The following is a 16,250-nucleotide window of genomic DNA, read 5'->3' as shown; positions in this document are numbered from 1 at the left end:
GCAAATCCTTGCAGACTAAACACAAACCTCTGAATGAACTCTTTGGAAGTTTTTCCCATAATGAGTTGGAGTATGTGTCCCTGGAAAGCTCCTGGGTGTTTTGCAGTGGTAGGTGTCAGAGCTGGCATGAAAACCACTTTTCTCTGTGCTGTAGCTTCAGCTGTGCTTTAACAATTTTGTCTTGTAAGTGCATTTTGAAAAGTATTCACATATATATATATGTATGTGAATATATATACATATATATGTATTTTTTTTCCCCCCAAAAAGGCTAACCCATTTTAGGGCCTGTAGTTTAGTAGAGATAGTGGCTAAGAATGTGCTCCTTAGTTGAAAACCATCAAGACGTTTAGGAGTTAATTCTCTTGCACTTTCATGGGACTCTTTCTGCCTCAGTTTCTACTGAAGTGACGTGAATAACAAAGAAGCAGGAGACAGACTCTCCCTCCCCTACCCATCACTCTGCTCTGTGCCCCATTGCCAGATGTGCAATGAAATGTATAAAGGGGAACCTGTTCGGTAATTCTTGACCCCATCACCCGTTTTGAGGCAATAAAAATGGAAAAGGAGGAAAAGAAGATGGGGTAATTGGTAAAGAAATTGTCAACGGACAGAGCGATGTCATGCTGAATCCTGCTCCTCTAGTGAAAGGGGTGGAGAAGGGGCATGTTCCAATCCCAGGCCTGTGAGGGATTGCTGCAAGGGAATCCTCAACAAGATTTTGAAATATGTTACCTGTAGGTTGGACTCAGCAAAAATGTCTCAAACTTTCGTGAACTCAGTCTCCTTCCTGCCTGCAACCTTGAGAGGAGGCCCAAGACCTTCGTGGGGTCAAAGGCTGGAGACTGCTGCTGTCCTCGAAGAGGACTGTCAGGGCAGGTGATGTATCAGTGTCCTAGAGGTGAATGGGGTTAATGTGGGCCCTACCCAAAAGGAGCTCCTGGAGAGGTGAGGAGACATTAGGAGACAGAGGCTGAAAATGGACTCCTGGGTGCGCAGGATGCTCATGAGTAAGCAAGAGAGACCCATCTGTCCCAAGTTGTAGGAAATACAAGGGACAGTGCCCAGCAGAAAAAAAAATTTTTTTGGGGTCTGTGTTTGCAACTTACAGGGACTCTTAGGATTTAAAGGTACTCTTAGAACTATCAGTTACCCAAGAGTAGCAGAAAAATCTTGGGCCTGCTAGAATTTTCATCCAGGGGCAAGGAACTCTGACAACCACTGAATACATTTTAAGTGTCAATGTAGCAAAAATAAAGATGCATTTTGAATGGTCCCCCACATCTGCCTGAGCCTTGGGTCTACCACCCACCATGGCTCAAAAATATTCAAGGAAAATGAACAATAAAAATAATACAACAACAAAAAAATACAAATAAAAGTCAATATGCTAGAACAACTATAATATTAGGTATTATAAGTATCAAGAGGTGATTTAAAAGTATGGAGGATATGCAAATATTATACCATTTTATATAAGGAACTTGAACATCCTCAGATTTGGGTATCTTTGGGGGAAAGGGGGTATCATGGAATGAATTCCTTGTGGGTATCAAGGGATGACTGTCTGTTCAACACGTTAGATACACTCCTCTTTCCCCAAGGATCAGAGTTGATGGGAAGTTAGCAAAGGAAAATTTCCCAGAGGAAATCCATATCATTTTTCATTTCAACTGGCCAAGTTTTAGCCTTTACATTAATTCATGTGTACTGCTTCTTTCTGAAAGTTTGAAGATCAGGTCTCCTGGCCAGACACATCATGCCAAGTGCTTTTCAGAATGTATGGGCAGATGTGCCATATCTTGATTCTGCCATTCCCACCCTCCATGGGCCAACAGTTGGTTCCCTCTAGTCTGAGATGGAAGAAGGGCCAAGTGGGTAACGATCTGCAGGCAGTGCTAGAGGACTTGTGTAGTGACTCAGTAAGGGGAATAAAGAAATGAATGGCAATGTCAACAACCTCCTTGAAAAATCACAGGAAGGTTTCAGACCCCCCCAAGATGTGGAGTGGCACTCAACGTTTTTAAGAAGGTGTAATAAAGTCATCTTTTCTGTGTCTTTCTCTAGCTTCTCTCTTGAGTCTCCAAACATACAGGGCTGTCTGTTTCACTGTGTTTTCCTTTGGTTCTAAGGAACTGTTTTCCCCTGTGGAAGCAAATCCAACAATCTGCAGCCTGAGCTTGAGAAGTTAAAGGCAAAGTGTGTTTTTGGCATGATCAGGCCTACAGATAAAGACTGGTGAGTGACGTGTGGGCATTCATACAAATGACCACTCACATGAAGATGGAGGAGAAACGCTGTTCTAGGACTGCCGTGTGAGGTTTTAAAAGGGGAAATGTCAGAAACATTAAAAATATGTACTTAAAAACATCTTTCTTCCAGTGTCAGACTTGCAACAAGTTTGAATTTCCTTGGCTCTGCAAATGTTTTTCATTTTTTTTTCTCCCTGGGAGCTGAAGATGATCCTTTAATGCTAGATTTTTCTACTTTCAGTCTGAAGGCAATCTGTTCTACATCTTTGCTCCATGAGTGCTGAAATGACTTTGACATGCATTTGATCTACTGCACATGGGCCAGGAAAGAATGAATAGAGGTTGGAATGAGAGTATAAGTAGGAAGTAAACAAATTTTTGATCTTTTAAGAGATTTAGAAAAACAGAAGAACTGAACAAATAAACTAAATGGGAAGTGACTAGGTAACTGTGTTAATTTCCCCGCCCGTTCTGTCTCTGAGCATAGCGTCGCTAAGCCTGGGCTCTGGGGCCAGTGGCCCAGTGAGTTCCAGCCCCACCTGTCACTTATGACCTTGGGTCAGTGACATTAATCTCTCTATGCCTCCATTTCTGCATCAGTAAGATGAAGATAAAAATACTATTTACCTCATAGGGTTGTGGTGAGCTAATACATGAAAAAGGCTTAAAAGGGTGCCTGGTACGTAATAGGTACAACGTATTTGTTAGCTGCTGCTATTTCTTCCTTTCTAGTAATTTCCTGGGTCTGTGGAGATGTGAGGAGGGGAAAGAATAATTTGAAGAAAAGTCATGTCCAACCTCCACTGGGTTATTTATTTGCAATTTATAGCAATATTGTATATCCGACAACACTTATGTCTATCTCCTCATGATTTTTGAATAGCATTAGAGTTGAGTACAATACTGTTGATGAAAACTTGAATCTTTTGATTCATTTAGTTATGCATTTGTGTTTGTTCATTTATTCATTAAATCTTTATTTGAGTAAGTCACTAGGCAATTAAAAAAATCTGTAAAGAGCAGAGGCTTTTTCTCCTACGGAATTACAGCCACTTAGTTAATGGTATAACCATTAACAAATAACCAGAGTGTTCATATTTGTAAAATTCTGAGAAATCCTAATAAATAAAACTAACCAGAAATATATGGTTTAGGGAAAATATTTCGTGAGAAAATTTAGTTTCTATACTAGGAAACCGATAGCCATATTTATATATGCCATCAGTCTTCTGACTGTAGGTATTGTCATACCACTCTTATTTCTTTATGCCATCTTTACCAGTAGTTTCCTTCGAAATTGCCTGGTATTCTTTTCTTCTGTTATGAACAGAAGGTCTCTATTTCAAGCTTAGATTGAACACGTTTACCTCAAGTCATTCAATAAACATCTACAGAATGGTCGCTATGAACTAAACACTCTGAGTCTATTTTATGCAAAAACAGTTTAGGGATTACAAATTACATGGATATAGATCATACTTTTCTATTTTTTGAAGTATTTTAACCCACAATATATTTACATATTTTTTATTTTGGATGTAATTTAACCCACATTAAATTAAAATGCTTTTTTATTTGTCATCTTGGCTTTGCTAAAATGTATGAAGTATGTAGCCACTCTTCAAAATAAGGAATCTGATAGATGACATATCTTCTCTTGAAAATCAAATGGTCATTCTTTTGCAAGGATAATGATCCTTTAAAAAATTTTTGTTTTCAAAAGCATGCTCATGCCTTACATGTTTTTCAACTGCTGGCAAAATTTTATCAGACCTTCCAATATATTTCACTAAGATCACTTATGGCCATCTGTGTGATGGTAACCAAAGATGTCCAATAAATGGAAACATTTTGAGACCACTTGGTACACCAAAAAGAGGACTTACTATTTGACCTGAGTCAGACATTTAGTCCTCTGGGGCATAATTTTCTCATGACAAAAATTAGTAGTATATTTTGGTAAGAATCAAATGACCTTTAACGTTCTCTGTCATTTAAAGTACTAGGATTCTAGATCTATGCACTCCAATATGGTAGCAACTAGCTGTATGTGATTACTAAGCATTTCAAATGTAGCTAGATAAATTAGTTTTATAGTGTCTCAATAGTTTTAATTTTGAAGATAAATATAAGTTTATATTGTCTTAATAGTTTTAAATATTGTCTCAATAGTTTTAATATTGGAGACAATATTTTGTCTTAATACAAAATTAATTTCTTTACTGTTTGCTTCTTGAGCCACTTTATTTAAAAACATTCTGAAATGTGCTATAAGTGTAAATAAAATACACACCAGATTCTGAAGACTGAGTACCAAAAAAATGTAAAATATTTTGGATATACAGGGTTAAGTAAAAAAATATTATTAAAATGAACTTCATTTATTTTTTAATGTTTAGTGTGGCCATAGAAAAATTTAAATTACATGCATGACTTGCATTATATTAATATTGGGTTGCACCTGTCTAAACCTTCAAAATAAAGGGATCAAAATCCATCTTTAACAGCTTTTAAATGCCTAACGGTCAACATTTCAATACTGAGATCTTTATATCTGTAAAAGTCAAGTTTCTCAAGGTAAAGGTCCTATTTATCAAAAACTAGTAAACCTTGCATGTGCAGATATTTCTCACCAAACTCCTCTTCAAGTCACCTTCTGTCAAGGTCCTGTAAAAATGGTATGGTTACAACATTCAATGTTCAAATCCCATGGGATCATCTCAGCTATATAATAAAAGATGATCAGGAAATAAATCAAAAGGTTAAGAGTGATTGTTTCCAAGTAGTAGAGCCCTCAGTGATTTTTTTCATTCTTTTTTAGTCTTTCCTTTTTCTTTCAATTTTTCAACAAGGAAGTTTTTTCATCAGAAAAATACATATCTTTACATTTTAGCATGCTTTCATAAATTTTATAAAATCCCAAATATGTTAAAAAAAGACCAACTTCAAAGAAAATATCCCCAAATGCTTCAATCTGCTTTTCTACATTTCCAAATTTCTATAGTGAATAGGTTACTTCTATCAAGAGAAAGAAATACACTTTGTTTAAAAATTGCAATATCCACTCACTCTTTTAACCTTAAACCTGAGCTAATTTGCATCTGATTTTCTTAGAACTCCTGAAGCTTTTATCTCTTATATTAGACTGAATAGTAGGTACTTTAGATGTTTACCTCAATCTTGATGCTAATATACATAATTTAATATTTTTATGGAAACTACCATCAAACAGAACAGCATTTAGTGACTGTCTCTGTAGGAGATGGGGGAAAATACCCAGAAGGTATTTTAGTATGCGGGGCCACTGTGCACAGGGGTTTAGTGTCTCTTGCAAATATGGCCATCTAAAGGGATGCTATTCACATCCACGTCCTACGGCAACAAGGAAAGCAGTCTCCTGTGTGTGGTCCAGACTAGTTCATACAGTCGCATGCACACTCAGGGGACTCCAATGCATGTGTGTACACACATGCAAGCATGAGCACGTGAGTGGGTGTGGTTGTGCCCTATCCCAGTCCTGCTGAGCACCCCTTGCAGTTGCTCCCCTCACCTGCCCTCCAGTCTGAGAGGCTCCAGATCCATGACCCTATGTGCCTCAGGCACCATGGGAAGTGGACATGGAGAGTGTGCAGTGCTGTGATGTGTGAGCCCTGGTGTCAAGTGTGTGGGCAGGCTGGAGCATGGGCACACACAACCACATGGGCTGTCTGCCCTGCTGGCTCTAGGAACGGCAGTTCTTCTAAAAACTGGCAGTTATAACAGATGAACCTAGCAATGATGCACTCATTCAATATTTTTTTCTTCTTGAGGAAAGGTATTTTTATCCAATTCCTACAAGGCAACAGCCCTTCCGGCTATGTCACTTTAAGTATGGCAGAACTCACTGTTAGTAGTAAAGATGACTTCTCCCTCCTGGGGGGTGGGGTCTGTATCCTGGACCACCTGCAAGGCTCCCACAGTCCGGACAGCAGGGTCCAAAGTGACTGAGCTTTCATTCACTGTTGTGTCGCTTGCGCCTGTGATCTGGTTGGTGGGTGGACCTCCCAGAGAGCCCTCGAAGTCAGTGGGCAAGTCGTCCATGCAGTCGGCATTGGGCTGATGGGGTAGAAAAGGATCTGTTCTCAGTATATACCATCCACTTAGAGATTAAATGTCTATAGCCTAAAGATTTTGTCTCCATGAAAAAATTAAGTTCTTTATTGTTTACGTCTTGAGTCACTTTATTTAAAAACATTCTACATATAGCTTCTATAAGATTAACATAAAAAGATCTTCCAAAATTTCCTTTCTAAAGGTTCATTTTAGACTGAAAAGATTCCTTTTTAATTTTTAGGTTAAAAATTAAAGTTTTAATTCAAGATAAGCAAAATCTCTACATTTAAATAATCACTTAGGGGGAGTATGTGAAATTTACAATGAAGGCACTTCTTTCCATATAGTATTATTTACTCCACACCTAGAATGTAGCTGGTAGCCTGATCATTATCCCTTAAAACTCATGTGTTGTTTACAAATATACTAATGAGATGAGAGTGGGAGGGAGGATAGAATCTGAATCATTATGGTTTGTTCATTAAAGATTCATACATACCCTCAAACACACACAAAGCACAGGGTAAGGCTACATTTAAGAAAAACATAGGCCTAAAGCCAGCTATAGAAAAATATTCCTATGTCCTTAATATGGTATTGATCATACATTTGTCAAATCCTCTAAATTAAATTCTTAGAATCATAAGACTAGGGTGAGACCCCCTTGTTCAATGGCCCATTGGTTACAGGACACTTTCCTCTTCAATATCATTGACAGCTTCCCTTGAAGAACATAGCAATGGGAGCTCTCCGCTTTGCAAGGCACTCTGTGTTGGCCAGAGCATTGTTGGACTCTCTTATTATTGGGCAAAATCTTACGCTTTGCAAGTTTTACTCTTTTGTCTCAGTTCTGCTGGTTTGAAGTAAAAATGAATATATTTCTATCTCTTCCACAAACAGCTTTTCAAACAACTTTCAGTTGTTCTGTCTCTACACAAACTCAAAATTATGTTTAAAAGGTGGTGGTGGAGGAATATTGTCTTAAGCAGTATTAAGAATAGCTGTTGATTTCTTTTGCTCTGGTCTGAACTTCGGCTTTGTCTTGAAGGATAATAATTACATGGTTTTACACTCCCAAAGTAGGCAGAACATGATGGTCAGGATTAGGGGAGGAGAACCCTGGTTGACAATGATTGAATTAACATCATAATGACTGTTGTTTTTCAAGTTCACCAGAACAGAAAACCTACAACTCCTAGGGAACACAAAGCTAGAAATGCAAAGTGCTGGGCTCTTGTCCTGGTGTTCTGCTCTTAGCTGTGTAATGCCAGTCTCCTGAGCTCCACACCTGTGTCCTAACAGTCAGCTGGAGAGCTCTACCATTCCATAAACCCATCAAATTCAGCTCATTCATTTCTTTCCTGTATTCTTTCTTCTTTTTGCCCTCTCTAGCTGTATTGGAAGGGAGCCAATTCACTGAAACTCAATTTGTCAAAAGCTGATTCATAGAATAACCAATTCACTGAATTTACTAAATTTACTGATTGACATCGGACATGAGCAAGTGGGTTTATGAACATTCTCTCGCCATTACCAGTTTCCCTATCTACTTACATCTCTTCTCCAGTTTATTTCAGTCTGCACTCTCTCATCAGAGCATTCTTTAAAAACCAAACCAAACCAAACCAAACCAAAAACACCATGGGCTGGGCACGGTGGCTCATGCCTGTAATCCCAGCACTTTGGGAGGCTGAGGCGGGCAGATCACGAGGTCAGGAGATGGAGACCATCCTGACCAACATGGTGAAACCCCGTCTCTGCTAAAATATAAAAAATTAGCCGGGTGTGGTGGCGTGCACCTGTGGTCCCAGCTACTCAGGAGGCTGAGGCAGGGGAATCGCTTGAACCTGCGAGGTGGAGGTTGCAGTGAGCCGAGATCGCCCCACTGCACTCCAGCCTGGTGACAGAGCGAGACTCTGTCTCAAAAAAACAAAACAAAACAAACAAACAAAAAACAAAACCACCACAGGTGTGTTTCTTCTCTTCTCCCAAGGAAGGAATTACATGCTCCCTGGCAGGACAGAGGCAGATGCTCTAGAGTCTGGCCCCAGCCTACTTTTCTGGCCTTACCTTCACCCTTTGGAGACATGGAGCACACCATAACATTCCCTCCTCTCAACACTGTAGCTTATATTGTCCCTGTGATCAGGATGACATTTGATCCAATCACCCTCTTTTTCCTATCCCAAGGTCTCAAGTTGGGTCCTGGTGAATTCCTAATCACCCTTTAATTCTCAGGTCCACTGTCCCCTTTTCTAAGGCATGTTCCCTCCCAGGAAGGCATCTTTGATCCTGGAAGCACTTTATAAGGTACTTCTCCCATGCTGTATGGCTATTAGTTAATGTGCTGATCTCACTCTGCTAGTCCCCAGACATTGTAAAGTGAAGCAACCACACTCTACTGACTTTGGACTCCAAGCCCCTACATAGTGCCACTGACAATGACTAGGTCCTGCTCAGTAAATGTTGACTTGGAAATTTGATCTGCATCTCAGATTTCTGCCCTGGAAACTTGGGCATGTTAATATATGCCCTAAATCAATTAAGGGAGGATTTGAGAAAATACTTGAAAAACTGTAAAATTCTATTCAAAGATATGCTATACACAGGTGTTTATTAAACAAAACCAACTATGGGGGGGGTGGTTTTCAGGAGGAAAAGATTTCACAGAGAGGGTACTGTGCAGGTTGTTTTTTGGCCATAAATACTTAAATGCAATCATATGCAGTAATAATGGACATATTTTTCAAAATGTTGATCTAGCTGTTGGTATGGTATTGTTCTTTGTATATTTTCTTAATTTTGGTGCAGTTTTTTTTTTTGTTCTTCATTTTGTGGGATACTAGGAATCGTGCTATCTTTAACAGAGTGGGTAGAGGGCAAAAGAGCTAAGTAGCACAGTGAAACTGTCAATAGTAGCAAGCACAAATAATTTGGCTTAGATATAATATTTAATAGACCAACTTTACAGAACCTCACAGATTATATCCACTCTACATGGTTCATCAAATGGAATAATACTTTAAAAAGAAACCAAATCTACATACCTTTAAGAGAAGTCACAATCATAAAATTTAAAACAAGATGTCAAATGCTATCTGCAAGTGAAAACTGCACAGGTATTTAAATTCAAGTTAGCATGGGAAACCCCTCTAATAAAGCAACTGCTAAATAGAATCTTGTGAATACACCAGTTATACAGGATTTTGCATTCAATAAAAATCATCAGCCTATTCCTACCAGGATAATAGTGATAGAAGGTGGTTGCTGGCATATGAAAGTCCCAGGTTATATGGTACCTTAGAGGAGGATTCGCTGAAACTGTATTCTGTCATTCTACCAAGACAGACCTAGACCTGACTGGATAGAATGGAGGGAGAAGCACCGTAATGTAGATCAAAATGCTTCTGATAATAAAGGACTCCCCACTCTTTGCATTCAGTATTATATTTCCCTTGGCAAAATATAATAGAAAATGATACCTATTGTTATAGGAATTGCGTGATCAGTGAACTGTGCTCTCATTTTCATTGTAGATAAATCACTTACAAAATAACATCCTCAGTTTCTGACTTTCAATTTATTTGTCTTATACCATGGGTAGATACAAGGACACTCTGTTAAAACAACAAAAACAAAAACCAAAACCAAAAATAATATGCCACCTGTATTTGAATATGCTAGATCAGGATTACAACCAAGTTGTTTGTGAGTTGACACTATTCAAAGGAGAATCAGGATGAAATTCATAAATACGATTGTATAACTGGCAGCCTTCAAGGCTCTGAAGGGCTGTAACTCCACAGACATTTATTGAGCACTTAGCATATGTAAGGAATGCAGAGATGAAGCATCAACAGACATCAGTTATCAGAGAGTGACAAGCTCTTTTCAATTTTCTTTGAAGAAGAAGAAATGGAACACATGGAACATAGGAAAATTATAGACAGTTTGTTTAAGCTGTATAAAAAGGGTTTCAGTTTGATATAGGAAGTCTTTTCTAATTGAGAAGACTGTGAACTTGTCCAGTGAAATGGAAGTCATCTTGTTGATATAAATAAGACATAGTGCTACCCAATGGTAGAAGGATGAAGGGGAACAAAATCCAAAATTCCTCCTAGATCCTGACTTTGTCATTTCCTAGGAGAAAAACAGAAAAAGGTTGGGAGGCACAGAAGGTATCCATGGATGCCTTTGTGCTTTGTGAGAAGTAGCACAAAAGTGCCTTATTCTTCAGGGAGGATGTTCTGTTTTGTGGGGGCAGGCTTGGATGTGTATAATTGTTCAGCTGGACTTTAAAATCTTTACCAAATCCAAAAGATGCTATTGATGTTTATTTTTCTGACAGTTCATTGTGCTAAGTAAAATCCTATCCAAACTTGGTAGGCATCAAACCATGGCCAGAATGCCCAAATGCAAAAAGTTAAAATGTTATTAATCTTGAAAATAAGAGAAAAGGCCATCCAATAATTCTTCTAAAATAATTAACAGCGATATTTGCAACTTATTTACAAGTAGCTTCTGCAGAAGTTATACCACCACTGAAAAAGTCTGGAGTCAAATACTCTTCAGTACAAAATTGAACGATGGATGCTTGTTAGGTTCCATTGTCCTTACCAGAGAGCAGTGGGATTGGCACTTAAGATTTCTAAAAATACCCTGAACAATAGGAACACATCAAAGGAGGCAACTGTCTCTGTTTCATTGTGAGAACTGTGAGGATTCTAAAGATATTGGAGACCATAGACACACATACACACATTTCCCCCTCCCTTGAAAGACTCAGTTACAGACAGAAATGTGAAGAGTACAAAAACTGAGCTCAGCTTTCTAAGTCACCAGTATCTGGCAGAGCTGTTGGGTTTTTACTGATGTTTCGTATTCCCTGTAATTGATTTTCATCATGAATGCATTATGCATTTATAACTGGTCTGAAAATTTAATGCATTATCTTTAAAATCTAGCTTAAAGGTACAGTCATACAAGTTGATTTGTGTTCAGAGTATCAACCATGGAAGTCATACAGCAGGCATGGAGGCAGCTGGCACAGGGTAGAAAGTTCAGCCAATGCATGTCCTCATAATGCTTCAGGTGTCCCTCTCCAGCAGAGCTACTCTGATATTCCTAAGATAATGAGTCCTTTGGCATTAAAGTAAACCTTTGATATGGGATCTGATCCTTCTTCAGTGACATCTTGAGACTATTAACATTCTCTTTATTCTCTGCCATTAGCAGTGAGGAGTGACGATAGGCAGGTGGCAGCAAAGTGGAGGGGCTGAGGGGGAGCTGGTATCGGCATTTCGTTTGTCTGACTTCTACACAGCACCGTATGGTTTCTCGCATCTCTCAGTGTAGTCCTTGGATTTGGTGGCCTGCCTTGCTTCCTGCCCTCATCGCTGAGAGGGGAGAACATATAGCAGCTGGTGTCTCACCACCCACCAGTTTGCAGGCTTCACCTGATACAGTCCTGGGAGAGTCTCCCTGGAGCATCCAGCCAGCTGGCTGATTCTCTTTGTACAGGGGAGAGACTAAACTTTAGAAAACGTTTAGTCTCTGGGGGAGCTAACTGGGGGAACCCGTTAAATTAAGAACTAAATACTCGCATTAAGTAGCTCTGGCTCTGGTTTCCTGTTCACTCAAAGTCTCCACAGAGATCTGAGTTGAGCTGAGGCTCTGAGCTCTGAGGCTCAGCCTCTGTCCTCCCCTCGCATTGCTGGGAGGTGCTCGCTCCCTCTGAAACCCAGGTGATTGTGGGGCAAAGCATGGCTTACAGATCTCCCTGATGGCCGAACAGGGGTGATGATGATGCAAGAGGTGCTCAGTGTGAAACTGGTCCGGGGTGTGTCTGCTCCCATCCCACCTGCCCTCCGTGCTGCAGCCCAGAAGAGAAGCCAGTGAGCTGCACAAGTGATACCTTGACTCACAGACAAATACAATGGACATGGTGAAAGGTTGGGATGTCCTCAGAGAAAAAGTGAGGGGAGAAATGCTTTCAGACATAGGAGTTCTCCTGGAGCCTTGTAAGATGATGTGACTGCTATGTGTGACTGAGGGGACACAGAACATCCAAGTATAGTGTTTTCTCCCTGCTTTGGGGGCAACGCAGAAAGACAGACATTATGATGCTGTAGGCTGTGCTGTGCTTACCGGGATCCCTAGGGCTTTAAGAATGTTCATCTTGCACATGGGACAGGTGCGATGATCTAGAAGCCAGGGGTCAACACAGGACTTGTGGAAAAGATGCCTGCAATGAGAACCATACATCTTAGAGCGGCGATAACTGCAGAGACTACCTAGTCCACCATGGCCCAGGGACTCGTCCAAGGCCACGCAATTGCTCAGTGGCAGAGTCAAGACTCAAACATCCATCCCTAACTTGTGGACCAAAGTGTTTCCTGTTATACCCTGTGTTGATATAGTCAAAGTCTGTCTGGATCCCAAGACTGTCCTATATAATTTGCAATGGAGGCTTCCAAGTTTCAGAAAATGTACAGAATGCAGAAACAGAGATTTTTCTCTTTCTCAATAGGAAGAAGCTCTAATGAAAAAAATGCAAGTGGGGAAACTTGTACACACCTTGTAGGATGACTTGACTGATGCTACTTTAAAAAAATATGCAGAATTTCTTTTCCCACAGTCAGTAGACAACTGCAACGTAAAGGCTGATTTCCATTAATATTTGGGATCTAACACAAAAGGGCAAAAGAGCTCCTGGAAGCATTCAGTAACACCAATGCCATTTTAAGTTGTTTTGGCTTCTGACTGTCAAATCAAAAGCCAGAGTAAAAGGCTCTGGGGTTTCACGTGGGTAGCCGTCATATCTGCGCAGTTCATTCACTCAACTACATGGTCGTTCCCATGTGCCAGTCGTTACTAGCTTTTGTCTTTGTGGCAGAAGGGGGCATTTGGTGGCTATAGGAGGGCTTCCTAACTGAACTTTCTCTGAACTTGGCTTGAAAGGGTCTACTCAGAGATGTCAGGAACTCCTTGAGTCAGAAGCTTTGCTTCTAACTCCCAAGACTCCAGACCACAGGCAGAAGTAGTCAGAATTTCCTGCCTGGGGTAAGAAGAGAAAGAACTATCTGTTTTAAGCATGAGGACTTCCTTAGGACATTCCATGCATGCCTGACTCCCTTTCTGTACCCCCTGCCTGTCACCCCTCTGCCATGGAGCACTGTTCTTGAATATTTCTGCTCTGTTCTCTCACTTGCACCTCCTTTTGTTCTAACAGTTCTGAAAACCTCATTTGCTTTGTGTTGGGCTCAAATGCTTAAAAAGTACCTCCAAATTAGAAAAGAGTTCAGGGAAGTTCTACCTTTTAAACTGAAATTAGAAGAACTCAAATGCCAAAGATGAGATTGGCTGCATACAGGATATGATCAGACTGGGGATTAGAAGAAAGGACTGTGGCAACAAGGATGTGTTATTATGTTTCCAGATTATTGTTTAAGATGCCCTGCAGATTTACCATGATATGGTTTGGGTCTGTGTCCCTGCCCAAATACCATGTCGAATTGTAATCTCCAATGTTGGAGGTGGGGCCTGGTGGGAGGTGATTGGATCATGGGGGCAGATTTCCCCCTTGGTGCTGTTCTTGTGATCGTGATTTCTCAAGAGATCTGGTTGTTTAAAAGTGTGTGGCACCTCCCCACCCCGCTTCCTTCTGCTCCAGCCTTGTGAAGTGCTGGCTCCCTCTTTGCCTTCCGCCATGATTGAGGCCTCCCCAGAAGCCCAGCAGATGCCAGCATCATGCTTCCTATAGACTATGGAAACATGAGCCACTTAAACCGTTTTTTTTTTTTTTTTTTTGGAGTTTTGCTCTGCCGGTCAGGCTGGAGTGCAGTGGTGTGATCTCAGCTCACTTCAACCTCTACCTCCCAGGTTCAAGTGATTCTTGTACCTCAGCCTCCCAAGCAGCCGGGATTACAGGTGCCTGCCACCACGCCTAGCTAGTTTTTGTATTCTCAGTAGAGATGGGGTTTTGCCATGTTGGCCAGGCTGATCCTGAACTCCTGACCTCAAGTGATCTGCCCACTTCAGCCTCTCAAAGTGCTGGAATTACAGGCATGAGCCACTGCGACTGGCCTAACTCTATTTTCTTTATAAATTACCCAGTCTCAGGTATTTCTTTAGAGCAGTATGAGAACAGACTAATACATACTACTTGGAAGCAGTATATTTCATTCACTCATCCATTCCCTCCTTTATCTGTGCATTCATGCAACAAGTAGTATACACTAAGAACTGTGCTTAACACAGAGAATCAGCACAATGGTGATTTGGCTCCTTCCCTCAGGAAGCACAGCAGGAGAGGCAGACGTTAATAAAATAATATAGAACAAAGTACTTAGTGACAACAGTGTTAAGTATTACATTAGACGAAAAGGGAGTCTGGCGAGGAGGGGCTTATAACTGGGAGATTCATCCTAGTTGGGGTGTTCAGGGAAGGGCTCGCTAACAAAATGACAAAGCTGAAACTGAAGGGCTACGTGGGTCATGGTTTACATAGAGGGGAAGGGGAGATGGAAGAAGGGTGAATGGCTCATTCAAGAGCCCAGGGGAGCAAGGAGAAGCGGGTGTCTGGCATCCAAGCTGCATAAAGCCATTCCTTTCCTCGCACTTCCAAAAAGCAATTTTGACCACCCTATGTTCAGGATCTATGCTCTGTATCTTTATTTCTATTCCTACATATTTCCTGCTGGTTCTAATTCTCTGGAGACTCCTGACCAATATATCCTCCAATTAGAGTGGAGGATTTGCTCTCTATGAGAGCAAAATCCTTGTTTGCTTGATTCACTGTTGCATCTCCGGCATCCCCAGTTCCTGGCACACAGTTGATGCTCAAGTTCCTAATCTGAACTTGCTCACCAACTGGTGTTGCTCCTGGGAAAAAGTCAAACACTCTGGTCCTTTGATCATTCCCTGGAGGCAGGGCTCTGCTGTTTTCTGTACATGGGCTGAGTCAGAATGACAGCAGGGCCATTCATTAGCCATTTTAGCACTCAAATAAGATGATTAACATCCCCAAGTCTCAGTGGCCTGTCTGTAGGATGGAGAAGTATCTACTACAGTGGAAAAGCCTTCCCCAGAGTCTCTGATCCACAGACACTGGTCGTTGTTCTCAAACACCCTCAGTTATTTCTATACACTGGTCATTCTTACACCTCCCCTGGATGCTTAGTTTTTATGTGTCAATTTGGTGAGGCTGTAGTACAGTCATTCAATTGACACAAGTCAAGATGTTGCTATGAAGACATTTTGTAGATGTGGTTAATATCTACAGTCAGTTGACCTTAAATAAAGGGGATTATCCTCAATAATCTGGATGGGCCTCATGCAATCATCTGAACTATCTTAAGAGCACAGCTGAGGTTTTGGCTGGGCGCAGTGGCTCATGCCTGTAATCCTAGCACTTTGGGAGGCCAAGGCAGGCAAATCACTCGGGTTCAGGAGTTTGAGACCAGCCTGGCCAATATGGTGAAACCCTGTTTCTACCAAAAATGCAAAAACTAGCTGGGCATGGTGGTGTGTGCCTGTAATTACAGCTACTTGGGATGCTGACGTGGGAGAATTGCTCGAACCTGGGAGGTGGAGGTTGCAGTGAGCCAAGATCACGCCACTGCACTCCTGCCTGGGTGACAGGGCAAGACTCCGCCTCAAAACCAACCCACCAACCAAACAACCCACCAACTAACCAACTCTGAGGTTCCTCTGAGAAGAAATTGTGCTCAAGACTATAATCAGCTCCTGCCAAGAGTTTCTGGCTTATAGGCCTGTCCTGCGGACTTCAGGCTTGCCAGATCTTTCAATCACATAAGCCAATTCCTTGAAATCTCAACCTATATCTATATCTCCATTTCCATATATCTCCTGCTGGTTCTGTTTCTCTGGAGAATCCTGACCAAC

General features: G+C 41.0%; 1 protein-coding gene across 1 annotated transcript in view; it reads right to left on the bottom strand.

The window, feature by feature from the left end:
• Positions 1-16,250, bottom strand: part of LOC105493288 (ring finger protein 150) — a 287,223-nt gene that overhangs the window by 47,508 nt on the left and 223,465 nt on the right. Inside the window, exons 5-6 of the mRNA XM_011760826.2 lie at positions 12,492-12,588; positions 6,137-6,347 (exon numbers count right to left, since the gene is read on the bottom strand). Coding sequence (XP_011759128.1) covers positions 6,137-6,347; positions 12,492-12,588 — 308 coding nt within the window. The remainder of the gene's footprint in view (positions 1-6,136; positions 6,348-12,491; positions 12,589-16,250) is intronic.

The sequence above is a fragment of the Macaca nemestrina genome, chromosome 3 (assembly GCF_043159975.1).
Source record: "Macaca nemestrina isolate mMacNem1 chromosome 3, mMacNem.hap1, whole genome shotgun sequence".
Taxonomy (NCBI): domain Eukaryota; kingdom Metazoa; phylum Chordata; class Mammalia; order Primates; family Cercopithecidae; genus Macaca; species Macaca nemestrina.
Note: the sequence above shows the minus strand (reverse complement) of the source record. Positions and strands in the feature narration are given on the sequence as shown.